Source organism: Pimephales promelas, chromosome 6 (genome assembly GCF_988280905.1).
Source record: "Pimephales promelas chromosome 6, fPimPro1.hap1.1, whole genome shotgun sequence".
Classification (NCBI taxonomy): Eukaryota; Metazoa; Chordata; class Actinopteri; order Cypriniformes; family Leuciscidae; genus Pimephales; species Pimephales promelas.
This window is the reverse complement of record NC_142774.1, coordinates 19071512-19098938: the sequence shown is the minus strand read 5'-3', so window position 1 is coordinate 19098938 and position 27427 is coordinate 19071512. Positions and strand designations below refer to the sequence as shown.

Genomic DNA, 27427 nt, shown 5'->3' with positions numbered 1-27427 from the left:
GAAATAAATTCAACCTGCATGTTGCTCTTTAAAACATGGTTGTAATCTCGTAATAAAAAATACTTTTTATGTAACATACATGTAATTGAAAAGCTTCTTAGGGGGTTCAGATAGTCACAATATACCGCAGTGTGCACAGTAAGAAAAAAAATTGAGCTCTTTTGAGAGAGACATATAATAACAAGTACTCACCACTTGCTGAAGAGATAATGCTCCAGAGGAGGGAACCCCATACATGCCCCCCATTACTGAAGAGGGTCCCTGTGATGGCAAACATACACCCATAGCATGTGATGAGATTAATGTAACCAGACATTAAAAGAGAGAATACACACTAAGATGAAAGACAATTTACTGTCCCACACACCCTTTACACATCACCCATTCTTATAAAAAATGTAATTCGCAGTCAAGTGTCCTGATGTAGCACATCTTGATACTCACCAGCAGGGGGCTGTAGTTGGCAGGGGTGGACAGAGATCCACGCAGACCAGAGGTTGGGGGAAGAACAGACAAGCCAGAGGAGAAGATTCCCAATGCACTCATGTTTAGACCTGGTATCATGTTAGTCTGCTGCTGAAACCAATATGGAGGGAGATGTGAATCTTAAGAGCGTAGGTGATATCAATTTTGTTACCACTAGTTCAAGCACTGTGAACTAACATGAACAAGCAATGAACAGCTGGATTTTTATAAACTAATGATTAACAGTAGTTATATCGTTTTTACCTCTTGTTTACCTCTTGTAACCACAGCCATGTCCAAGTGATCTGAGGGCGCGGCCGCTTCGGTCTGCTCAAGCACCGAAAGTGTCTCTCTCACGCGTATGTAGTACGTCACTCATTGTTTACACAGAACATAGATTGTAGGCAAGACAGCTAATTAAAATGGTACTAATTTGTGCTTACCTGGGATGTTTAAACCATCGTAATTGTTTTCTTTTACAGCGGTTTAAACAATGAGTGACGTACACGCGCGACAGATCTTAAGCAGACCGAAGCGCCCGCGCCCTCAATCACTTGGATGTGGCTGTGGTTACAAGAGGTAAAAGCGGTTTGTTTTCTCACACAAACCGCTTGTTTCGTGTCTTAGGCCATCAATGTGTACTTACACTTACGAGTCATTAAATCATGTTTAATTTGGACTTCTCTGTGCATGCTCTTTGAGGTGGTGACCATAGACCTGCATTATATGACTGACAGACAAGAACGGTTTGACCTAAAAATATCAAAATTGAAACTACTGCGGAAACAAAGACACCTACATCTTGGATGCCCTTGAGGTAAGCTAAAACATAAAGTAGCACCTCATTGCAGTACACAAGATCCAGGGGGCTGATCCAGATCTGAGGGGTGGAGTTGGGTAGGTTTAGGGTTGGGTTTAGGGGTCAGGGGCTGGAGCTAGGTAGGTTTAGGTGTTTGTAAGGTGGGAGGAGTCGGATCTGGATCCGACTCCTCCCCGTGGATTTCATGTTCTGCAGTGAGGACCATCTCAAAACATACCAAAAATTAATTTCAAAGTGAACGATCCCTTTAATGGACTAATACAGTGATATAAAAGACCAAACTCGCAGGCAAGCAGATAGATTCAGAATATGAATATAACCGGCAAAGTTTCCCACTGATATACTGGCATAAATTTGGCTTGACATTGGACATTCGAACATTTAGGGACCATCTCTAAAGTTACAAAGACATTGTTATAAATGTTTCTAACTTCAATAGCACTTGAAGAGAACGACTTAAAGTTATAAAACCAACTGTAAAGTGATGGGCATAATGCGCACCTTTTAGATTATTAATATTTATTAAAATAAATTGAAGTTTGAAAGAAGAAACATGTACCTAAATGTGTGAATGTCAAGTCAATTTACATTTACATTTAGTCATTTAGCATAAGCTTTTATCCAAAGTGACTTACAGTTAAACAATAGGACAACAATATGCAAGTGCTAAACTTCCCAATTTAATCTAACGCAGTACATGTAGGCATATATATATATATATATATATATATATATATAAAGTATCATCAATGATCAAGTGTTGATTTTATGCCAGAATATCACTGGGAAACACTCAGCATCAAACTTTGCTTGTTAAGTTCATATTCTGAGTCCATCTGCTTCCCTGTAGCCTATAGTACAGCCTACATCCCCAATAATGTGCGAGTTTGGTCTTTTATATCACTGTATTAATCCATTAAGCTACGTTAAGCGTTTTGTCTCGACAGAAGGGCAATCTTTGAGCTATAGTATGATGAGGTATTGAGGGAAACCGATTATAATCCCGTTCATGGTGGAGAAAGCTGATAACATGTAGGCTACACATGGAAAGTAACAAGGAAAGTTTTTGAACTAAACAAACAGCTTTTCTGTCTTCATCTTTTCCACACACACATATACACATATATATATATATATATATATAATGACACGGATAATCATCACAAAAACTTAATGCATGCTCAATTGCTGTAAATGAGTTTTTATGAATGAATGGCTAGCTCTAACTGTTGCTCTGGTCTTCGTCAACAACACTCACTTTTGGTGAGTGGTGAGGTCAACAAACCGCAGATTGAGATTATCTTCGGTGATCTACTGGTTTTCCTGCAGTTCCTGGATGTCAATGTTGAATTTACTGTCGAATCTGAACTACTGAATTTGTGGAAGCAAATTTGCAAAGCGAAATAAAATGAAAATTGCTCATTGAATATTATAGGTTGTATTTTTAAACTTTTGAATATTTTGGAAGTGAAATATGAAAGGTGAATATGGATTATTGAATTTTGAGTAATGAAAATGTTTTTGAAATGTTTTGAATTGAAATATTCACAGTTTAAATATTCAACCACGTCGAATTTCACTCCATAAAAATGTAAGCCCTAAAATACAATGCATTAAAATGCAAGCATGGTTGCAATGCATATTTTTATTTTTTATTTTTCAAGTAGTACAATTCAGCAGGATTTTTTTGTTTCAAAACATTTGTCATTATTTTATTCCCATAAATATGATATTTATTAAAAAAAATGGTGCAAAGCTTGTCTTGTTTTCTAGTGTACAGGCAGAAGCTCTAAGATAAATCAACTCTACAAGATACACGAATCAATCATTCAATAATTAATAATGATTATTTCATGTCCATGAATTTATTTATTTGGTAAGTGTTCCTTGTTTAGAGAATTGCAATTTGAATGAATATAATTTTCCAAAATGATACGTCACGTTATATTTGTGTATGTTGGAAGATCTGTGTCTGTAAAACTGGATCCCTTTTCAACAATGTTTTTTTAAGAATATTTGATGACACAGAAAAGAACACAGGAAACTTAGTTGTTTGACTGCACTCAATCCCAAGACAAGATTGGAAAAAAAGGTATTTTTCTACAAAGTAGTATATATATATATATATATATATGAAGAGTTTGGTTCCAAAACGCGATAAACGCCATTTAAAAAAAAAAAATGAGTTACTGCAAAAATTTTACTTTTCAATACCGACCAGATACAAAACAATGTTTAATTTTACGTAAAATGGGATATCCGCCGTGTTATTATGTAATGTTTTCTCCCTTTCTTTCCAAACCGCGACAAACGCCAGTCTCCCTTTTCTGCAAAATGCCACATATCCGCTAAACCAATCACAACGCACCATTCCACGCAATGTAAACAGTAACGGCAGCGCTTTAACTAACCCGGCTTCCTAGGTTTTCTCTATTTTGTCCTTTCGATCAACAAACAAACAAAAAAAAAAAAAGAATAATTTTGACAGCATTGGTGAACCTGCGGAGGGTAAGGCATCCTGCATGTGTAAACGTGACATCGAAATCGAATCATTTACGTGAGGAAGAAGATGGACTCGGGAGGAGGAAATGCCGGCTGTTGCTTGTTCTCACACGACAGCATCAAACTTCTGTCACGCTGACACACTGACCCCAGGGATCTTTTGAAAAACGTTCAGTTGTTTTATTCAAAGTCAACGAAAACCGAGCAGGACCAAGCCAGTTTACAGCTGATCGCCGTCAAAAAAGTTTAGCGGCGACGTCCCAAGGTTGACAACAGCGATATGCATAACGTTAGATCATGCTTAATAAATCATAATTCATGATGATGTGCTCGTCTTAGTTAATGTTTTAATTAAGGTTTTGTTCATCCATGAAGTCATGAATGAAAAACGCTGAACTGTTAAAAAAACGTTGTTGGTTCCTGATGATATTAATATGAATGAATCCATAATTCATGCATGATTCATTTATCCACGAATTCATGATAATTCATGACATGTACCCTTAAAGTGTTACCGAATATTGTTATATTAAAGCAATGGATTTATAGTATGCACAAGAAATTAAAATTTTATTTTGATTAATTGCATTTTGAAAAAAAATTAATTATTGGATTTATTGCATTTTGGGGGAAAAAACGATCCGTTTTTATAATAAATCTGTGGAAATCAAAACCTGGATTTCATTTTTTTTATTGTTATTATAACCTACAAATGCTATGTGAAAATTTGAAACCGAAAATAGTGGTTTTCATCTTCCCATTTTCTTGCTAAAGAAAACACAGTTTTACTCAAATTCATCTAAATGGATTTATAGCGTTTTGGAACCAAACTCTTCATATATATATATATTTATTAGGGGTGTAACGATACACGTATTGGTATTGAACCGTTCAGTACGAAGCTTTCGGTTCGGTTTTCGGTACGCATTTTTGAACCGAACGAATGGTTCATTTTTCCTGCCGACCAACATTTCGTTATTTCAAATGTAGGCGTGTCACGCGTGGCAAGCGTACTCATAATGTAAGAGATGCTGGCGTGACCACAACATTGCCCAACATCAAATGGCATAATGTAATGTAAGCGGACCGAAACTGAGCTACTCGTTATTGTGTGGTTGTCTGGATGACGGACCGTTTATCAGTTTGGACCAGTGAAGCGCGAGCCGATCTTGATCAACACTGTTACTACACAGCCAAATCCAGTAAAGAAAACATTTGAATTCGTTAACATCGCTGCGAGAACTAGTGAGAAACATTCACATTTCTCCATTATTAACAGATCAAACAGCGCTGACGTGGAAACCAGGAAGAAACATTGTGCCATGAATGAACTATCAGTGTCCACAGATCAGCAACATTTACCATGGATTTACTGTACAACACTACGATCTGTAAGTTTGGCAGGAATAGTAGGCCATAATGCTTTCAAGTAACATCACGTCGGTTGTATTTGCTGTCGGTTGTATTTGTAACTGCTGCCCTCAAATGTTAATCTAAACTAAAATAAACCTTTGTTTTTAACTATTACAATATTACATTTCATTTAGGAGCTGTTTTGTTTTATATGCTCCTAAAAAAAAGTCAAGTATAGCTCCATCATTGCTCAAAGTTAAAAAATATCATACTTTATGATGTTGGTTTTAATAAAAATATAATTAAAAAAATTAAATCAAGGAAATTTCTCTGCCAGTTTTTTCTTTTTGCTGTATTTGAAAAGTACCGAACCGTATCGAACCGAACCATGAATTTTGTGAACCGTTACACCCCCAAGTATATATATTATATTATATATATTTTTTACTTTTGACAGCAACTCAACAGATTTCCATAGAGCGCAAACTGCCAAATAACTGCACAGAGGTCCGTTCAGGTCAGGTTAGATAAACAAAACACGCTGAGCAGCAAACAGTACAGTTTGGAGCACGTCCATTAAAATTCATACCTCTTTATATTTCATATCTAAATAGGGTATAAAACTCTATTTTAAAAGTATCAAGTCACAATCCATGTTGTTTCAAAACGACTTGAAATCTCCAGACACACTAATCTCCACAAACTAACATCCATCCACCAATAACCTCTAAAACGATGATATACTTACATTAAGTGAAGCTACATCATTCTCATGGGCTTCTGAAAGTTTCTTCATGATCTCCATTTCTGCATTACAACAATCTTCCACTCCTCCCCTCACAGTGATGGTACGTTCCTGGTTATATATCGTCAGGTCTTGTAATCTGCACACATTTAAGGAAATAAGCATTGTCACATGAGATGAACATTCAATACATTCACAATTAAACCCAATCTCTTTACTAGGTTCCTATGAGACAAGGGGTGTGAATCTTTCGGTAGACAGCAAATCGATTGGTTCCACGATTCATAGGTTTTCCAATCGATTCTAGAACAATTTATGCCAATTCAGAAGAATTCAATTCAGTTCCCAATGAGATTTGATTTAAATTAATGATTTAATTCTGTATTATTTGTAATTCTAAGTGAATTCAATTGCTTACCCTAACGTGTCTTAAGCATGATGCGAATTACACAGTGACCTTCTATTCAGGGCGGTCAGATATTATTCTTAATGATTACGGAGTTCTTAATGATGCTGCAACTCCTAAAAATAATGGGCGTGTCACTCCTAACTTTAGGACTCCTAAGTTTTTTCTCTAAGAGTAAATCACGAAGCACTTTTGCCCTAACAGTAGCACCTAAGTCTGGGACAGCTTAAAAGTCGTCGAGAGGACTACTAACTCACTAAGACCTATTCACAAAGGATTGTAGAGCATCCCACCGCCTCTCGCAGTCGCCCGGAGTCCGCGACACAAGTGGGAATGCTGCATTGATCTGCAAACAAATCATTTCCCATGTCTCGTGCTTAGTTTTGCTTGATATCCCAGTGCCAAATTTCCCTTTTATTTATTTATTTTTTTTTTCCAGCACCAACTGGGCCAGCAGCAGCAACTGGGTCCAGTTGGGCTTTCTTTTCTGTTTTGGCGAGTTCATAATCCACTGTCATTCAACTATTACTTTACTTCAGAAAGGGCAACATTTCCTTGCTTTAAATTGTAAATTGACTGCATTTATATAGCGCTTTCACAGACCCAGTGGCCACGCTTTACATTTATGCCTCAAATTCACCCACTCACTCACTCATACACCGACTTTAAGTAGTCTATTTAGGCTTGCATTAGGTGTTAATGCAAGTGTCGTTTTTCATTATTAGGCAAGTGGCGGTTTTCATTAGTGTATTTGGCTACCGTGATTTAATGTAATTAAATTCACAACTTTACTCTCTCTGCCTTTTTTAGAATTACACTTCACTGGGGCCTGCACAAACATGATATGCATTTCAATGACATTACTATTATTATTTTGTGTAGGACACAGACATATTTAGACGTTGCAATTCTATGATTTGTTATGTGTTATGTGAAAATTAGGTGTATATGACATTCTTCTTTCAGACGAATACAATCAGAGTTATATTAAAAAAATGTCCTGGCTCCTTCAATCTTTATAATGGGAGTCAATGGCTGGAAAAAATGTAAGCCCAAAAAAGTGCATTCATCCATTATAAAAGTAATCCATATGGCTCTAGGGGGTTAATAAAAGCCTTCTGAAGTGAAGCCATGCATTTGTCTAAGGAAAATACCCATATTTAAGTGAGGAATAATTGACGACAGGCCGTTGAATTATTAGAAAAATAATGCACACACGAGGTGGTAATGCGGTCACGACGCGAAGTGGAGTGGCCGTTACACCTCGGGTGTGCATTATTTTTTGGATAATTTAACGCCCTGTCGAGGACCTCGATCGGTTCCGATGTTTGGCACAGATTATCTGGTAATGTGAGGCGTTCACAGATTTTGCACCTCCCGATCTGCTCTCACACAAATCGGGCTCGCTCCAATCATATCAGACATGTTTGATATTTATCGGGATGAGCAAGATTGTGATTAACGTCAACTGTCTAGCCAATAAGAAACAACGCTGTCGTGATGAAAGAATTTCCATTGTTGTAATTTTGAGTGACTCAACAGCGCGATATGCAGTATTATCTTCATTTATTTATTTATTGCTAAATAAATAAGTGTTGTGCTGTGGTCAACAGGCACGAAGACGAGTAAATGTTCAGTAATGAAAACCGAAACTAAATACATAGCGCATTGAAACGAAGTGGAGTAAACAGAAGATACAATGTCAAAATAAGGGTCCATTTAGTATAATAACAGAACATAAACCTGACAATATGCTTTTTATGCCATATAACAGTTAGTTTCGATCCTCTAATCTCACTTTACTAAAGGCTTTCTGCTGATATTTTACCACTTGGCATTGCTCGTCTCTGCGTGTTACAGACAGACTGTCGCTCAGTCAAATTAGATTGTTACGCCACTAGGTGGCGACAAGGGACTGTCTTTGAGTGAGTCATTAAACTGTTCATTCAACGAAAATATAAAAAAATGCAGATTCATTCAAATATAGATGTAATGAAACAAGCTGTTATTTATTTTAATATTTCATTTTAACTTTGAGCTCCACTTTACAAGGCTCAGCAGCATTGCGGCGCATGGGCAACGCGAAACTGATGCTTCACTTCATTGAGATCAGACTTGGTATGGGGGACAGCTATTTTGTTACATCCGCTTTTCTGCTTCCGATCTGCTGCGTGAGATCACGTGAGCCATTTCCTCTGGCACAATAATCTTAATAACATTGTGTAGTGTGTGATGCATCGCGATTTTCACATCTTGTAGTGTGAGCATGTTTAAGATTTGAGGGAAGAAAATCTGCAAAGATTCTCTTTAAGTGTGAGCTGCAACCAGATTTCAAAATCAGTCAGGATTTTAAAACTCCTGTAGTGTGAGCCAGGCTTAAATTTTTATTTGATTACCACCGTTTTTGGTAACATATTTCTATTAAGTCATGAAAAAAAAATTGGAATAAAAAACATTTAATAGAACTCAATTATTTTTCAAACATAATTTAATAAGTTATTAATGATAAAAAATAAGATGTTAATCTTATTCATAATCAATTATTGAAGTTAGTTGATTAGATATGTTTTATTGAACAAATGTTTAATTTATTAACTGTCATTTTAACTGATGATAATAATAACCATAATTTAATAATGCAGTTTATATTTAATAATTGTTTAATACCATAAACCGTGATATTTTCTGAGACGGTTATCATACTGTGAAACTCTCATACGTTACAACCCCCCACCCCACCCCCGCTGTTAAACAAGTTACTCAGCAACTTTTACTGATGTTTTAAATTAAAAACTTTTTACTTGAGTAGATTTTTAGACTGGTGTTTTTACATTTACTTAAGTCAAAATGTATCAAAGTAATAGTAGCCTACTTTAGGCTACTAAGTTACTCTAAAAGTTACTAAGTTACTCTAAAATAGTTATGAATTATTAACTACAAATGACATCTTCAATGGTTTAGTTAGATTAATGTAATGATTTCTATCTCTAGAAAGTATTGGTCTACATATTACTAATTGCTAAATCCTATATCAACCTCAACCACTTGAACAATACAAGGAGGAGAAACAAGAAACTGCACTTTTAATTCTTTCAAATTAACAATATACAATTGCATGAATTATTCTTGAATTGACCAAAGTGTGTAGAGGGAGAAGGTTACATAAAAATATACCTTTTAAAAATGTATGTTAAATCCACTATTGTTTTATACTGAATTGGTCTATAGTTTATGCAGTAGCCTATTTAATAGAAATGTATCATATTTTATTTTAAATTACAGAAGAATTAAGAGTAATCCCTTTAATTAAATTACAATATTTAGATTACTTAGTAAGTAATTACACCCAACACCTCTTTTTGTCTGGCGCTGTTGCCATGGTGACTCATAATATCTGCGCTCCATTGATCAGTCAACTCAGAGTTGATTGAACCAACTCATTTCAGCTGTTCTGTAACCGAAAACTCAGAGTTTCCTATCTCAGTGTAAGTCGACTCAGAGTTCAAGCTTTAACTCAGAATTGGTTGAACCTCCTTATTGAAACGGGCCCCAGGAACAACTAAACTACAGGGGTATAAATACAGGAGAAAACAAGCTAGACAAGATAACAAGGGGGTGTGGTTAACGAGAAACACCTGGGGAGACTAATCAAACTAATGTGGAACTGAAAACATGTGAGGAGACAGGGGAACACAGACTTGCCACATCTTCTGATCAAAAAAAGCAATAGCATATGTAAGCAGATGCAAAATAACGTGATCATCGACATTAAACAGCATATTTTTTAGTTTTGATTATCATTATGAATACGATTTGGATGTAGTCTTTGACAAAAACAGGTTTTTATCTTTAGCTTTTTGCTCAAAATTTTTTTTTTTTTTTTATGAAACTTACCAACATTCAAGTGTTGATTAAAAAAGATTGCACTAAGCTAGAACAAATGTTTTTTTTTGTTGTTGTTGTTGTTGTTTAAAAGCAGATGGTCCATTCTTTCGTTTGATATATTACATGTTCAAATATTTATATAACAAAATATTCTGTGGGCCATGAATGACCAAAAATGTTAGCGGTGGCTGGCAACTTGAAAAAAAAAAAAAATGCAGGTGTGTAAAGACAGTATTTCCGGTACATTCATTCTGCCGTGGTGGTCCGCCAACACCAAAAATCATCCCACCACAGCTGCAGCTTCTCAGTGAGGTCCGGTATTGTCAGTGGTGGAAAGAGTACTGAAAAAACATACTCAAGTAAAAGTACCATTACATTCCAAAAAATGTAGTGTGAGTAGAGTAAAAAGTACTCGTCCAAAAAATTACTTGAGTAAGAGTAAAAAAGTAGCTTATTTAAAAGTACTCAAGAGTAGGGAGTAGTGAGTACTGAGGTGCGGATTCTAACCCTTATAATAAACACTGTGCACTACAATTTATAAATTAAAAAAATGCACATACTGGAATTCACATTATATTTTGTTCTTTGTAAGAAAGATTGAAGGATATCTATCATCCATCTTTTTAAAATGCATCAAATCAGTACACTCATCACCATTTAAATCATATTATTTGGGGGGAAAAGCATTTAAAATTAGGCGAAAAGCCACTGGGCCTGAGCATGCTATTGTTGCACATAAAATATCAATATTCATAACTGTGCAAAGAATTCAAAAACCTTTAGAAACTCATGATAGTTCAGCATCACACACCAAGAGATGGGTTAAATAAAATAAAAAAAAATACCCATTTCTCTCCAAAACGGTACCAATGTTAGTGTTTTGATAAATGAGAATCACTAATATTACCATATTACCTCAACTAATGCACTGAAAAAGGCTAAGATAGAGAGCTAACACTAATTACACACTTTTATTCCATGCTATTAAATATGTTACAATTTAACCGTAAATGCATTGTTCTAGAAGGGTGGCATCATCCCTTACATTTAACACGGCTACATTTACACACATTGTAATGCTGATAATGTAAGGAAAATTGTGCATTAAATAGGCTAGGGAAGTTATATCCAGGAAACTTTTACAAAAGAAACAAACACACTTTGTCTCTGAAGTCTCAGCGAAGCTAAACAGCAGCACACACAAAAAAAAGTTCAACATGAAAAATGTTTTTGCTCAAGTGCACTTGCCAAATGAAGACGGGTCATATAATGGATCAATCAAAAAACGCTGTTTATTCACGAGCTGTGTTAATTTCTTATTAAATAATGCAGTTCAAGTTAACGGCATGTGCACTGATTCTGAATCTGTCGGCATGGCGAGCGCGAGAAGCGGCAGTGCATAGAGGTTGACGCTAGGGATGGGACGATAACCGGTTTAACTATAAACCGTGATAAAATTTACTGACAGTTAGTATTATCGTCTAAAATTTAATTATCATTAAAACCGTGTTTGATTATCGCGATTTTAATAACTCACTGAATCCTTTTGGCTAGTCTGCAGGCGCGCAGCACGCAATATTTTTTTTAAATTACTATTCGAGAAGGAATGGCGGAAGGCAGTGACCGAGCTCAGGAGGTTTTTCAGCCTTTTAAGAGGACCAAATCTGAGGTGTGGTCATATTTTGGGTTTTACAAAAGTCCTGAGGGAAACTTGATCGAGGATGGTCACCTTGTCTGCCGAACAAAAAGTCACTACAATAGAAACACTTCAAATCTGCCGAGTCGTCTTGTGTGATCATCACCCAAACGCAAGGCAAGTTAACTTTGACCTCAATACCAAAACTACGTCTGGGAAACAATTGGGAAACAACAAAACATTTTATGTCACTCACTTGAAATAGACGTCAAGCTTCCGCGAAGAAAAGTTCGTAGCAAGTGGCTTTGAGCCAAAGACGAACGAACAACTTCAAACAAGACTATTATTAAGAGTGATATAAGGGATAGTAAAGTATAGATACATCACGTATTAAACCGATTTTATTTTTACCACATAATTACGGGGACATATTGAATTGATAATGAGATTAGCTAATGTTTTAAATCTTACCTGTTTATGAATTCATTTTGTAAAACAATCGTCCCGACAAGATATATCACACCAATATTATCAAACTATGTAAAAAATAAATCAACTCTGATTTCATTTTTGCAATACAATCAAAAACCGGAGACGCAAGACGGCAAGTTGTATTGGAATGAAACAAGAGCGCGCGTCCGTTGTGAATGTTATGGATGTGCGCTGTGTAATAATGCGTTGCTATTGACGACGGGCATTATAAAGAAGCAAATGCCATAGAATAGAATAGAATCTTGCTTAAAAAACTGCATAGAGAGACTTGTTTTATTTGTTTTTTGTTGATTTTCAATTATAAAATGAAATGAAATGTTTTCAGTGTGAGCATCAGTTCTTTTTGAGCACTTTCATAAATTTTTAACAAAAACCGTGATAATGTTGATAATCACGATTATTTTGGACACTATAATCGTGATATGAAATTTTCATACCGTCCCATGCCTAGTTGACGCGCGTCTCTCTATAATGTGATTGTGAAGTAAATGGGAGCGGGAATTCACCGCATTATGAACTCGTCTCGCAATTCCCCCAACCTCAGACCAAATGTTAGGCCATGTAGACAGGCCAGCCTTTATAAATATCATATTAAGCAGAAATGTGAAATTTACCTTAGCATATTAGAGGAAGACGCTGTCGCTGATATCTGGATTGAATTGGTGCGTGATAAATGCACTTCCACAGCAGTCACGAGTAACAGCAGGAATAGGCGGTTAAAGTTTTCTATGCTTAATTTGAATTGATGACATGACAGTCACGAGACCGATTACTCGATCCAATCACGTTGATGGATAAAAATACAATTAAAACAAGTAACGAGTAACGACCACAAACAGAAGGAAAATAGCGGAGAAAAAGTAAAATTACACAATTTTAAACTTACTCAAAAAAGTACAATTTCTGAAAAAAACTACTTAATTACAGTAACGTGAGTATTTGTAATTCGTTACTTTACACCCCTGGGTATTGTGCATACTATTGTGTTATTTGTTAAGCCCCACTAAAGGCATAAAAAAAACATTGTAAAGAACCATAAAGTTTTCGTGCACTATATTCCAATACTTCTAAAGTCATTTGATGGCATAATGCGAGCTAAAAATGAATATTTAAGTCATTAAGTTAAAGTGAATGGAAACTCATCTCTCCATAGTCATTCAGCTCCTCAAACAGCACCCCACGTTCGGTTACGCAAGATCAATGTTCCCATTATTATTTTTTATTTGTAAATAAAGGTCTATGGTTTGCATAAAAATACTTTTTCTTACTGGAGTTTATTGTGCTTTCTAAATCATATTCCTTTCTCACAGGCTTCTGTTATATTACAGCCTGTTTAAACACCTGGCACAAGGGAGCGTGCGTGGCCCATGGGTATATCACCTCCCCCCCCCCCCCCCCCCAAATGCCTAAATGCCTTCTGCTTGCCTAAATAATAATACCAGTAAAATTTGAGTATTTTATATAATAGAAAATAACAGTGAATTTCCATGCAATAATATAATTTATAATAAATATTTATATATTAAATCACTATCAATTCTTACCATTTTAAATCGATTACTGAATGAAACACATAATTCCCGATTAAAAAAATCCATGTTTCAAGATCAATGCATATGCTTCAGCAAGATTTGTAATTATAAATTAAATATTAAATAATATTGTAAATTAAATATATTTAAATATGCATAGAGAAAATGAGTGAATCATTACACCCCAATAAAAGACATTGTTCACAGTTTTAATGGTTGTAGAACACACTTACGCAGAAATGGTGATCTTGGTCCCTGTATCTTGCTCTATCTTCTTCAGGTTCCTGCCCTCCTTCCCTATGAGTCTCCCAACAAGACTATTGTGGGCCAAGATCTTCAGAGGAACCTCCTCAACACTGTCACAGAGACAAAGTACACAATATTGTTTGTTTGTTTATTCATGCATTTACTTATTTATTTATTTATATTTTGAGCTGGTGCAGTTTGTACTTACACCATAAGCTTATTTACATATATACGTGGTTTAAAAAAAAATAAATCCTTAAGCGAATGAAGCACGTAAAACTTAAATATGCCCTACAGTCAGATGAAATACTGACATCTTGGTGTCATTAGCCTCTTTTTCCATGATTTCCAGGATCATCCTGCAGGCTTGTGAACAGCCCTCTTTAGATGAATGGATAGTGATGGCCTTCTCAGTCGCCCCAGCATTCTCTTTACGATGGATATCTACCCTGAGACAGAGAGAGAAGGATGGAATTTATCACATTTTTGAATATGGTTTGAGCAAAAAGAAGAAGATGGTTTGGGTTGAGAGTTCTCCTCTGGCCAATGAACGAACAGCGTATGATTATGATTCAGGCAGCATTATACAGTAGGTCGGAAGTCAGATTGGTTTGGAACAATCAGAATATTACCCAGTTCCATCTGGTTGAAGATCGGAGTCACACCGTTATGGAGACGGGTTTGCTGAGGATCAATGCCAATGGCTGTCGTGTCAATAACATTTGGGTATGGGTAGCAAATGTATTATTTACAAATTACAAAAGAAATGAATATTTTACTTTTATATTATTTTAGATGTATTAATCACTTTTTTTGTTGCCAATGTGTGAACAGCTTGTAAGAAACTTAAAAAATGAGACATTCCCCTACATCCTAGGTTCTCTATGAAAGGCAGACTGATATGTGTAGTACCCTGGACATTTTTGCCGGAAAGTCCAAAAGGTTGTGACGTTTACGCGCACGCCAGAGAGTCTCTCTTCTGTTCTGTGACACAAAATTAAATCATGAAATTAATTCTCATGTTCAGGATAGAGCTGTTCAGCTGTAAATGTGTCATACAAAGAAAAGAGATTCATTCAGTATGCTAGATGGAGCCATTTACCTAGTATCTGTGCTAAGCTAGGCTAGCAGTGGGTGAGTCAGACAGAGTAAATGCACGCACGGAGATGAGAAGGGTATGTATGGACTTACTCTGGGATAAGAATGACTAGATGCAGCATTTTGAAGATTTCAGTTTCAATTTTAAATTAGTCAAACAAGAAAAACAACCCCCAAGAATCCTGCAGGTTTATTCCATCAATTTGTGAGAAAGGGTTTGATACGTACAAATATTTGCTGTAGTTTGTGAAACAAATATGCTCATTGCATTATTATGCGTCATTTGCGTAATATTTGATAACATGTTTAGAAATAAATAATTATTAAAAGCTAAATCAGTTTAAAAATACTATGAAATTGATAAAAATCTGTAAAATAGATTTATGCATAGAAACTTTTTGATTCTGTAATACTATTATAGTATATTTCACACACACACACACACACACACACACACACAAAAAAAAACTGTGTGCACACTGCCATTCATATTTTCTCAAAGAAGGACTAGGTAAGGTAAAACTAATTTTAAGTTAACCATGTACACAGTGAATATTCCATACGTAACAGCAAACCGGATAAAGTACAGCATTGTTTAAAATGAAGGATTTTAAGTTGCTCTTACAAGTGGCAGCCAAATTCTACAGTCCACATCTAACACACACAGCTGTGTGAGTTAGATGTGGACTGTAGAATTTGGCTACAGTCCACATCTTCAAGTGTGCCTGTATAAAGGTGTATATACACTGCAAGGATGGTCTTGCACACACTTGATGTAACATCAAGACATGCAAAGTTTGTAAGGTTTATAGCATTTAATGTTCTTTAGATATTAAAACAGCTTAATTTTAATTAAGGCTTTATTAAAGGGGGGGTTGACTGCGATTTCACTTTTTTCATTTTAAATAGTGTGTAATGTTGCTGTTGGTGCATGAACAGTATCTGCAAAGTTGCAGCGCTGAAAGTTCATTGTAAGCAGAGATATCGTCTTTTAAAAATCAGGAAGTATATTGCCTACAAAAACGACTCGATTGGGACTACAGCTGGGTTATGGTACGTCTAACCCACACATTTGCATCAACCCTCCCTCTGGAATATGCAGGAAAGGGCATGCACATATTTCTGCAGAACGTCGAGTGTGTTGTGTTCATCCAGCTGTCAGGTCTTCTGTGTTCGGGCTTCCCACGGACATACATGTACTTCGTCGACAATGGATACAATTTATGTTTGATTATGTTCCTGAAAATTACGATCGTAATTTAGCTCTCTGTGCTGCGCATTTTACGGAAGACAGCTTCCAGAATCTCCACGAATTCAATGCCGGATTCAACAATAAACTGTTACTAAAACATGAAGCAGTTCCAACTTTAAAACAAGAGGCAGCAGTTGTTGGGCCACAACCTGTAAGTACTAAGACTTCATCATTTTAAATGTATTTGCATGTATAATTCCAGACGTAGCCTTTTGTTTTATTTTTTCAAATGCCAACGCTGGCTTTATAGCCACTTGGCTACTAGTTATGCTATTTTGTGTCTACGACAAACGCGTACAAACATTTTGGACCTGAATTTTGTATAGGGACTAATGTTGTAAATGTATTTTTCATGTGTTTTATGACGTTATTTTCAATTTCATCAAGAACGTAAACTTGCCAGCGCTGTTTGAGTATAACATTAGTAGCCAGTCAGTTGCTATCGTTGCCAGTCAGATGCTATTGTGTAAAACAAACGTGTATAAAGTTAAAAATTTAGCAAACTATCATTCAGAAACGTTTAGTAAGAGCCGTGTGTGGTGAGTTTGTGTACTCTCTTCATCGCCGCTTTCTCGGTCTGATTCTGCCTCAAATTGATACTGAAGTTCGACACATATTTACATCTGGACCGGAGCTCATGAGATGCATGTTTCGCTCGTAAAGGTAATGGGCGTTAACCTTCCGGACAACGTGAACGACAGTTTAGCCAATTACAACACACTGGGCCAAACTAACCAATCTGAGCCCACAGCGTATTTCTGAGGGAGTGGTTTCATAGAATCAGGAAGTGAACCGCTCGTTCAGGGGACAGAGGAGAGTGCGGCCGACAATAAAGGTGAAGTTTATAAAAAAATAAGACTTTTTAAAAAATAAAAACCACGAATACATGTTATATTGCACCCCATAAACACAATCATGCAAAGAAAAAAAGGAGTAAACCCCCACTTTAAGTAATGGCCTTTCAATTATTCAAAACAACTATTAAAAAAAGATAGTCTGAGCTCAGGTGCAGAGTTCTCAGTCCTCCTTCATACACTTATCAGACACACCTTCAATAATTAAAGGTGGGGCAGGCACTTTTTTTTTTAAACATTGGACATTATTGATATTTGAAATCCACCCAAACACACCCCTCTCTTCAATGCTCCACCTCCAAAACTGTTACCACCCTGCTGTGACTAAACCCCTCAATTATGCAGTCATTAGCATGACTCTCACTAGCTGGCCTCCCTTACACACGCAATCCAAGAATGGATGTTTGTTCATCATAGCAGAAGCGCAACAAAATAATGCTTCACAAAAAATAAACCACAGATCATAAACGAATGACAAGGAAGCGCCAAAAATTAACGTGTAGTACACAGTAGTAATTTCAAACAAGAGTTGGTTGTTAGTTGCCATTCAACAGCACAATAACACCAGACACACAAAGACACTCAAACCCAGTGTTAGTCATGTGTGGGACTGAATCAAAGCAACCTCCTGTTTTCAGGCCTTCTTGCTTTAGCTCTCCACAGCGTTGGACAGCTTTTCTAATATTAACATGGGTCCACAAGCTCTTGCCCAGTCATAACCCTTAATTTTCCAGTGATTCCTTCTGAGCTTTTCTCTTTTGTATTGTGTCTCATCTCTACTTCCTGTAGTCTTCCTTCACATCATCCTCTTTTTTGTTCTCTCTAATGCTCATTGGCTACACACGTATGTTATTGTTTGGTTGTGTGTCGGTCCAACTAACATCGATGATATATTGGTTAAACCACCATTACAAAATCCAAATTCTACATTTTTAAATGCATCAAGTAGGTGATTTTTCTGCAGTTAGAAGGATTAAAATGCAAAAAGTAAAACCAATTATTGTTTCAGCCATAGCAAGGTGTTGATTATCGGCACAGAAATATCACATCAGTGTATCGTTTTAGAGACATTAAACTATAATAGCTATTACATCTTTAAATTATAATTATCAATTATATTTAACAAATTACTAATTAGATATGTACTGATTGAAAAAATATCAAGACTTCTTACTTGGACTGTGTCTGCTTTGTGATGTTTTTTATGGTGAGTCCCTCTTTTCCAATGATGGCTCCCACAAACTGAGTGGGTACTAGGATTCTTAGAGGCAGTTCTTGCTGACGCTGCCTCGGTCCCTGGGGGCCTCCCATCGCCCCTGGCTGACCAAACTCCTGCTCCCGACTTCCTGTCCCCATTTTAGATGCCCCTCGCGGGACCTGGGGTCTTCCACCCCCGTCCCTTCCTGCCTCCTCGTCCAGTATGTACGACACACTGAAGGAGTGATTCTCAAAACGGTGGCCTGTCAACTTCTCAACAGCCCTGGAGATAAAGGAGAGAGCAAGAGAGAAAGAGAGAGATCAATCACTAGACCATGACGTACTTTACACAGACCCCAAATAGCAGACACAACAAGGAAGAATATACAGCATTGGTTACGCTGGCTAGGGGTGTGAGATATCCTGATTTTAGATTGTGAATGATTAAAATGTCTTCCCAATCTGCCTTTGAAGAAAAAAAATCATAGTATCGTGCTACAGTGCACCTTCTATCAACTGCAGTTCTGGTACCACCGTCCCAACATACTGTACAACATTCCCATCAGAGATTTGCGCTCATGTGGCATTACCAGAGTTAGTTACGGTCATGTGGCATTGTAGTTCTTCACCATCACAACATCAGTTTACATGCGTTTTAATGCATTGCTTGTTAAACTTTCTATTCACACGCTGTACTGACATAGGTTTTTCTAAAGTGTAAACCCAAAGAGTGTGCACACTAAAAGCCAGTGAGTACTGAACAAGTTCTCTTATGCATCTTATTGCGCTAACACAATCAAACATATGGTTTACATAAACAGTCGATTATACTGTATCTTAAGAGGATGTTAACAATGTTAATCAAACAACAAAGAGAAAATCACTCACTGATCTTGACTGAAAAACATCGGTAGCTTTCAGAATCAGTGAATATTTAATTCAAACAGTAAAGATAGATAAGATAAGATAAGATAAACTTTATTGTCTGTCACAAGTGACAGAAATTTGTCTGTCTTTGACAAGACCGGCTCAGATAACATAAAAACGCATACAAGAACATGGATACACTCAAGACAAGGATACAAGACAATTTCGCCACATTGGCTGTACAGACATGCAAAATACAAAAATGTGATGATGTGTTCTATCTATGGTTGTTCAGTATAGTAATGGTCGTAGGGAATGAAAGAATTTTGTATACGTTTCTCCTTGCAAATGGGACTCTGTATAGCGTCGACCTGATGGCATTCACTGAAAGGATTGGTTAAGGGGGTGGGTGGGATCCTGTGTGATTGTAGTGGCTTTCCTCAATACTGACCGGGTATGAAGTTCTATCAGAGATCTCTGTCCATCTCTGTCCCAAGGTATTTAAAAACATTGACTTGTTCAACTGGCTGATCACTGATGCTGAGGGGTTGAAACATTTGCTGTGTATTTTTGGTTGTGGTTTTTGGTTTAGGAACTTATTTGTTTATTCATTGCCTTTCTTGAATGCTACTTTTACAGTAAATACATTTGTATCTTATATTGTATTTGTCCTTGTTTGTAATTTGTATCTTCTTATTTTTAATACCAAAGATAATAAGAAGAAATAATAGAATAAATGAAGAATAAATGAAGACCAAATAATAAGAAGAATTTGATCAAATCGTCCGCTTTGGCCTTAAATGGTCTGTCATTCTTTTTTCTCTTTTGTTACCAATATGGCTAAATGTTTAAAATGGTGGAATAAGTTTAGCTGTTACTACTCAGTAACTTGCAAAATAGACTTAAAAACCAACATAAAAAAGAATCATGATAAGACCATGGAATGTGATCCTGTCTGAAAAAGGCATTGTTATATGATATTTTTACCATATCGCCCACACCTAAAACTGGCTAAAAGACTTTTGTTAATGTAATGAATGGATTAAGAAAACAAGAGTAAGGCCATAAAAGGATGAATTCCAAACTTTACCATCCAAAAGAAACCAAAAGAAAAATTTTAGATTTCTCACATTTCGCTTAACCTGTTACTGTGAAAGCCATCTCACTCCCAGGGTTTTTTGAATTGAATTGGCCACACCCTGCAGACTGCCTTGGAATTTGAGTTAAAATGACAGGAAGAGGCATTTCAGTTCAAAGAACATCAATACAGTCACACACAGCAGAAGAATTTCATTAGTCTGACAAGATTTGCAACAAAATATTAAATTGCGATTAATTTAGACTAATTATGCTTACTTATTCCTTAATATGTAGAATACATTGTTTGATTAGACATACAGTATTTCTCCAAACTACTTAAAGGTGCATAGCACAAAGAGTTTTTGCAGAACTATGCACCCTCTGGTGACAAGCGAAACTGCAGCCAGCAGTGTGCACGCTCATGGACCGCACGCTTGCATGAGCTGTTCATAACCAAAGGAGCATCAGCTGCACAAATCTTTTGTTACAGTCATAATTAGGGGTGGAACGGTACATGAAAAAACACCCGAACCGTTCGGTTCGCTTGTCTCGGTTCGGAGCGCGTGTGCGTCTCACGGTTCGACGCATGCGCAATGTAACCTCGTGCCCGTATGTGACGTGTGTTTTCTTTTCGCGCGACATAAACTTGTTCGACTTGGACCGGCGCTGCACAGAGCGATCGGTGAATAACATCAATCTAGCGCGAGTCGGCTCCGTATGCATTCATCACTTTCGCGGTATTTGATGTCATTACCGATCGCTCTGTGCAGCGCTGGTTCAAGTTAATAAACAAGCCAGTAAAAGTGGAGTATGGAGCGCTGCAGCCAGGTCACGGCACGCGGGGAAATGGCAAGTGGGAGAGATGAGGGAGTTGGAGGACGCGCCAGCGTCGTCTATGGTATAAGTCCGGTGTGTGGGAACATTTTGGATTTCATGTTATGATATTTTAATTTAACTACAGTGGCACTTTATGTAGATAAGAGCTTCAGTCATACGTTTCCAAACCCTGCACTTTAATTTTAAGTGGAAAAAAGTACCCTCACATTTTGGGAATAGAAGCATTGTTGATACTGTTTTTGTGTTGAGGTTGAACTTAAATTTCACTTTATGTTTATGGCCTTTGCTATTGCAATAGCTTTATTATCTAGTATAGGCAATGAGGTTTCATGTATATTGACATTTAAAAGACAGTGTTTTAAGAGTTGCTCTCTTTTTCTTTTAAAAGATAGAATTTTGGTAAGAGCTACAAAAGTTAGCAGTTGATACATGAAAGTTAATTTCTTTGTGTAAATAAGATTTATGTGATACAAATGCACAAGTTCTTGTAGAGATAGTGATACACATTCTCCTTTTTTTGCCAAATAAACAAAAAGCATGTCAATTTCTTCTCTCTTGCTGTATCTAAATCTCACCTAGCTTTCCTCTGAGATAGTCCCAAAATGTGCTTAAAGTCAAAGAGTCAAATTCAGTTTGTGCATGATTGCATGAATATAATATATATATTTTTAATACTGTATCCTAAAGTGTGGATAATTAAGCTATATATCACATGCTGAAGTACATTTCTGGAGTGTTAAAGATTAAAAGAAAAAATAACAAGAACCGTACAGAACCGAAAACCGTGACCCTAAAACCGTGATACAAACCGAACCGTGGGTTTTGTGAACCGTGCCACCCCTAGTCATAATGTCTTCACTCTTCAGAGGTAATAAAGTTATAAATCTGCAAGTCATTTTAACTATATGAAAGACAAAGCATTTGAGTAAATGACACTTATGTGTGTGTGAGGGAAAAACGGGGGTAGTAGAAAACTTCGTTTTTTATTTCCATCTATCTCATGTTGAACTGTTTTATGTGCTTACTGTATCCACTTATGATTGTATTATTATGGAAACGCATTCATGAACAATATAAGTTGTTCTTGTACTTTGTATAGGATCCCGTTTAAGCCCTAGAGCAGACCGGAGATCTCTACATTTGTTGAAAGCCTTCTTAATGTTGACTCTTGTCTTATTCCGACGCCTGTCTGACTCCAATTGGCTTTATGCACAGCTTCACTACTTCCTGAATTTCAGCCAGCTCCTTGTTTCCTGTCTGCCATTATTGGACACATTAATTAATTCAGGTGTGCTTGACCTCAGTAGTCATGGCAACAATAATCAGACACATCTGAATTAATCAATTTTTTCCAATAATGGCAGACAGGAAACAAGGAGCTGGCTGAAGTTCAGGAAGTAGTGAAGCTGTGCATAAAGCCCATTTGGCCCTTTAGGTGGCACTAGACAAAAGTTTTTGTTTTTTTTTTGTCTTGCGTGGAGTTTGCGTTAGGGGTTTGGAATGAACTACAAGCTGGTCTCTTTGAATCCATCTTCTACTTTTGTTGAAAGTTGACCAAAGTGTGTCACTCGAGTGTTGTCTTGAGTGTTGTCTTTGCTGATACGGAGAATGGCGGAGAATACACAAACCTGCCAGACATAGGTGAGCCGTGACGTCACGGCCAGACTCAAATTCCGTCCCGAATCCCTCTTATTTATTTTACTGTACAGGATTATAGAGGCAATCGCATTGATCAGAGAAGGGCTCATTCAGCCCATCAGGCAATTGTTTAAGCATGTATGGGTTAGAAAAACGGGTATTTTTAACATGAAATGTTGCACAATACACCTTTAATACTGTCAAATTAACACAGATAGAGATCAATGTCCATTATATTGTTTTCAGTTAATATTTATAAAAACAAAAATAATAGATATTCATTATCAAATACAGAATATAAACTGATATATTAAGTAAATTGGAGCATTCTAAACAAATATGTTCCTCAATTGTGATGCGTACTGTAGTGAAGTTTTATTCTTCCACGCAACAGACCAGGAGACTCTTAAGGTATCTTTCACACAGAAGTTCTTTATTGCGTCACTATAGTCATCTCAAGGATAGTCTAACTAAGGGAAAACATTCCCTTACAATTTATACATTTAGAGGGGAGGAGTTTACATTGAGGGGGGAGAAAACTGAAACAAAAGCATGCAAATGAAATAGAAACACACCCTCTCTGAGGCCATTACCAATCCAATTGAATCAGCAACTATTCAAATGCTGATAGTGGCCAGGAACTCTGGTTCCAAAGAGCCATCCCAGAGCCATTAAAGACAAAAGGTGGAAGTCTCCCTTATAGCTAATCCAATCAAAAACAGGACTATTGGGAAAGGAGACTCTCGCTGGAGACTTTATCAGTTTTTATACCATTGGAGTGGAAACCTAAATTAAACACTTGACAAATTTGTATTTCTCCAAGGGCATTGATGATGTCAGCTTGGCCACAATAGACCGAGTTCTCCGGCGCCAAAAAGATGCGGATGAAACAAGTCTATAGGGTTCCCTTTGAGCGAAACTCTGCGCGACACAAAGACCTACGTTACAAGTATGTGCAAGTAAGTATACATCCATGTTCACAGTACAGTTAGTGAACATACTGTGTTGCTCAGTGGCCTACATTACTTCTGGACAATACTATGCTACCTGATTGACTGTTGTTCTGAACACCTGTGCACTTTCACATTTTCACAGAGGATATTACAGTTGGACGCGATGGCCAGACCTCATGAGTACCTCTTCCTGGATGAGGATATCTTTTAGCTCCTCTCCTAACCTTCCTAGAGGAGCTAAAAGATATCCTCCTGGACCACCAACAACACCATCCTGGGCCCGAACATACCATTTATGTGATAATTTGGGACAATGTACCCTTCCACAGAACAAACCAAATCAGAGAGTGGTTCACCACCAACAGTAACCACTTTTTAAACGTCTGTCTGCCACCCTGTCCATTCCCCTTTCCTGAACCCTATAGAGGAGTTCTTCTCATCATGGAGATGGAAGGTTTAAGACAGACAATCATACACTAGAGAGAACCTCCTAAGGGCAATGGAGCTGGCGTGTGTTGACATCCCAGTGGAGAACTTCCAAGGATGGATCCGCCATTCCAGGGTGTTTTTCCTGCGGTGCCTGGCAAGAGACAATATAGCCTGCGATGTGGATGAGGTGATGTGGCCCGATGCAGCTCAGCGACATGATGCCGCACAGTGATTGTGGTGTAAATAAAAAAAAAAAACTTCACACCCTGATCATGTTTTCAAGAGTACTGTTGTGTGCAATAGATTCTGTTTTTGCATTGAGTTGTGTTACAGTAGTGTACAGAATTTACTATAGATTTATACTCTTCATACGAAACTCACAAATCTAAATGCCTAATCCTCTGCAGAGATCTAAGAAGATCCATTACGGTAAAGTTTCTAAAAATATGCATTGGCAGTTATGAAACAACGAACCTTCTCACAAATTGAGCATTGTGTTTTCAATTGTTTTGCTGTAGTGTGTAATGATGTGTATAGTGTTTACATTTTTGAAAGCGTCGAGCTGCTCTTTTGGTGTGAAAGTTTGAGTTTTGAAGGGAGAAGGTGTGGTTGTGTTTATGTATCTTTAGAAAAGGGTGTTGTGTTTAGACATTGGAGGACATGGACGAAACGTTTGTGAAATGTGTTTTAGCATTTGAAAAAAATGAAATCAAAATGTGAAATATGGCTATATCACATGAATATGGTCTCCAGTAAGAGGTTTATTTTTATTACAGGATTATATATATATATATATATATATATATATATATATATATATATATATATAAAATTTATAAATAATAATCATTATTATTGGGGAGGGATTTACCCAAGCCTGTATTTCTAAAGGTCCAGGATGACCAGATCTACCAACCAATCAGATGTGATTGATGATTTGATGATGTCATTTGTTTAACCCAATGACTGAGAAGCTTGGTCGGGCTGCTGAAGATGCTGCTGCTTTTCATATGGTAATAGAGTTGTTAATCCCGCACAGGGGCAGAGGCGCGAGCGGGGGTGGGGGTGCCTATACGTTTCCGACGATTTTCAGCACAGGCGAACGCGCAACGCTGAAAACGTCCAATGACTGCCGGAGATTAGTGGGATTTACGGCAGTTTACAGGGACGAAAACCCCACTTTTCATGCAGTGGAACGTCCTCGTCGTACGAACATTTTATCGTCGCCGGCAGGAAAGGAGGAGAAGACTGCAAGTTGACTTCTTATTATGTCATCAGACCATACTTTTATTAAAAACCTCGTCTCCTCATCTCCTCATGTGCAACACGGCTCATTTCTCCTGCCACCTTCTGTTTTTTCGGCTTTATGGGAACCACCAGAACTTCCTGTAAAAGGTCTGAAAGTCCGAACCACAAATAAATGCTTTCACAATAAACGAACCATGGATTTTTTCTGTTTGATCCAGACTGAGACTACCTCTTTTCGTCTGACCAAATTTCATCTGTTTGGTCCGGACCGTGGTCCGGGGGAGGTTTCTCACCTATAATTTTGATTCGGAACAAACTGAAAAGTCAGAAAGTCCGGACCAAACAGAGTAGGTGTGAAAGGGCCCATAGTTTAGGTGTGAAAGGGCCCTTAGTTTGTCTGTCAAGAACCAGAAAAAAAAAAATATATATGTACATATACTGTATATATATATATATATATATATATATATATATATATATATATATATATATTATTATTATTATTATTGAAAATAACATTGGAATAGTGTTCAATTTCACACTAACATATATAAATAATCTCTTACACAATGTAACACTGTCTATCAATAAAAGGGTGAAAGAAATACTGACGAGGTCCTGATATTGACGAGGGGGTGGAGAATTCGCATCATCTGTGTGTGTGTGTGTTTGCTTGGCCATCATCAAGTGGTGTTTCACAATGACAAAACACACAGATCACTTGGTCTTGTCAATGGGACAATTTGGCAACTTTTTAAAAGTAAACTTTCCATTCAGAATCTTCTAAGGTCATCCATTTCGGCCATCTCGCGCTCGTCATCCACTCAAAACGTAACGTTACTATTTGGCCGGCTCGCAAGTCGAAACGAATGTGTGCGGCACAAACGTTTTGTTGCTTCTTCGACCAAAGCGCAAGCGGATCTAGACCGTAAACAAAACAACAGGCACGCCGCAAACACACGTTTGGGCTTGCGAGCCGGCTTTGAGTGGATGACGAGCGCGAGACGCCGAAAAGGATCAGGACGCATGCCGCGTCCTGTTGCAAAAGCATGTGAAAAAACTACAAAGTTTGCTAGGATAAAAAGACCGTTAATCACGCGATAAAAAAAATTAACGCTGTTAAAATGGGTTTGCATTAACGCCGTTAATAACGCGTTAAACTGACAGCCCTAATATATATATATATATATATATATATATATGTATATATATATATATATATATATATACATATATATCTCCCATTCCCATATAACGGCTTTCACTGCCCTGACAAGAATGTCAGTCTCCTCAGCTGTGAACCGCTCCTGGCGGTTCTGGATTTCCTGGGTAAATCCGCCATGCAACATGCGCACCTGCTCTTAAAGGGTAAGTTGGATGACGCTCTGATTGGTTTATTTCACGTTACGCCCAAACCACACCTATCAACAACGAATCAATTTCACAGCAACTCCTTTTAAACTTGCGTCAGGCACAAGAGTCATTTATCCCGCCGGTAAAATAGCAACAGCGCCCAAGATCCGCCCACAAAGTTACTTGCACTTCGCGCTTGATACTTGCATTTCAGATCGTTAAAATAGGGCCCATAGAGTTTGCAATCTAACATTCAAAATGACCGCTTGTGGCAGTTTGAGTAGTTATGGAATTCTGGCACTTCTAGTGTTAACACTAGGCAATAAGGGCAATAACTGACACCTTCATTAAAAGCCTGGACATTAAGTCAAGTAAGATTAACTTCAATCAAAAGGGATGAGCCAAGCCATACATTTTACACATACTTGATCAAAGTAGGTGTGTGGGTGCCAATCAGTTGAAGCAGGGTCATAGGAATAAACAACAAGACTCACTATCAATCACCAGTGACTGTAACAGGGTCACGTAACAGCACTTGC

The 27427-nt window shown here is 37.2% G+C and overlaps 1 protein-coding gene across 2 annotated transcripts in view; it reads right to left on the bottom strand.

The window, feature by feature from the left end:
* Positions 1 to 27427, bottom strand: part of igf2bp2b (insulin-like growth factor 2 mRNA binding protein 2b) — a 68834-nt gene that overhangs the window by 8643 nt on the left and 32764 nt on the right. Inside the window, exons 3-8 of one of the 2 annotated variants that reach the window (XM_089132235.1) lie at positions 18461 to 18766; positions 14397 to 14531; positions 14070 to 14192; positions 5889 to 6024; positions 445 to 576; positions 193 to 261 (exon numbers count right to left, since the gene is read on the bottom strand). In XM_089132235.1, coding sequence (XP_088988361.1) covers positions 193 to 261; positions 445 to 576; positions 5889 to 6024; positions 14070 to 14192; positions 14397 to 14531; positions 18461 to 18642 — 777 coding nt within the window. In that variant the 5' untranslated portion in view covers positions 18643 to 18766. The remainder of the gene's footprint in view (positions 1 to 192; positions 262 to 444; positions 577 to 5888; positions 6025 to 14069; positions 14193 to 14396; positions 14532 to 18460; positions 18767 to 27427) is intronic. The other variant, XM_089132236.1, reaches the window with a different exon arrangement.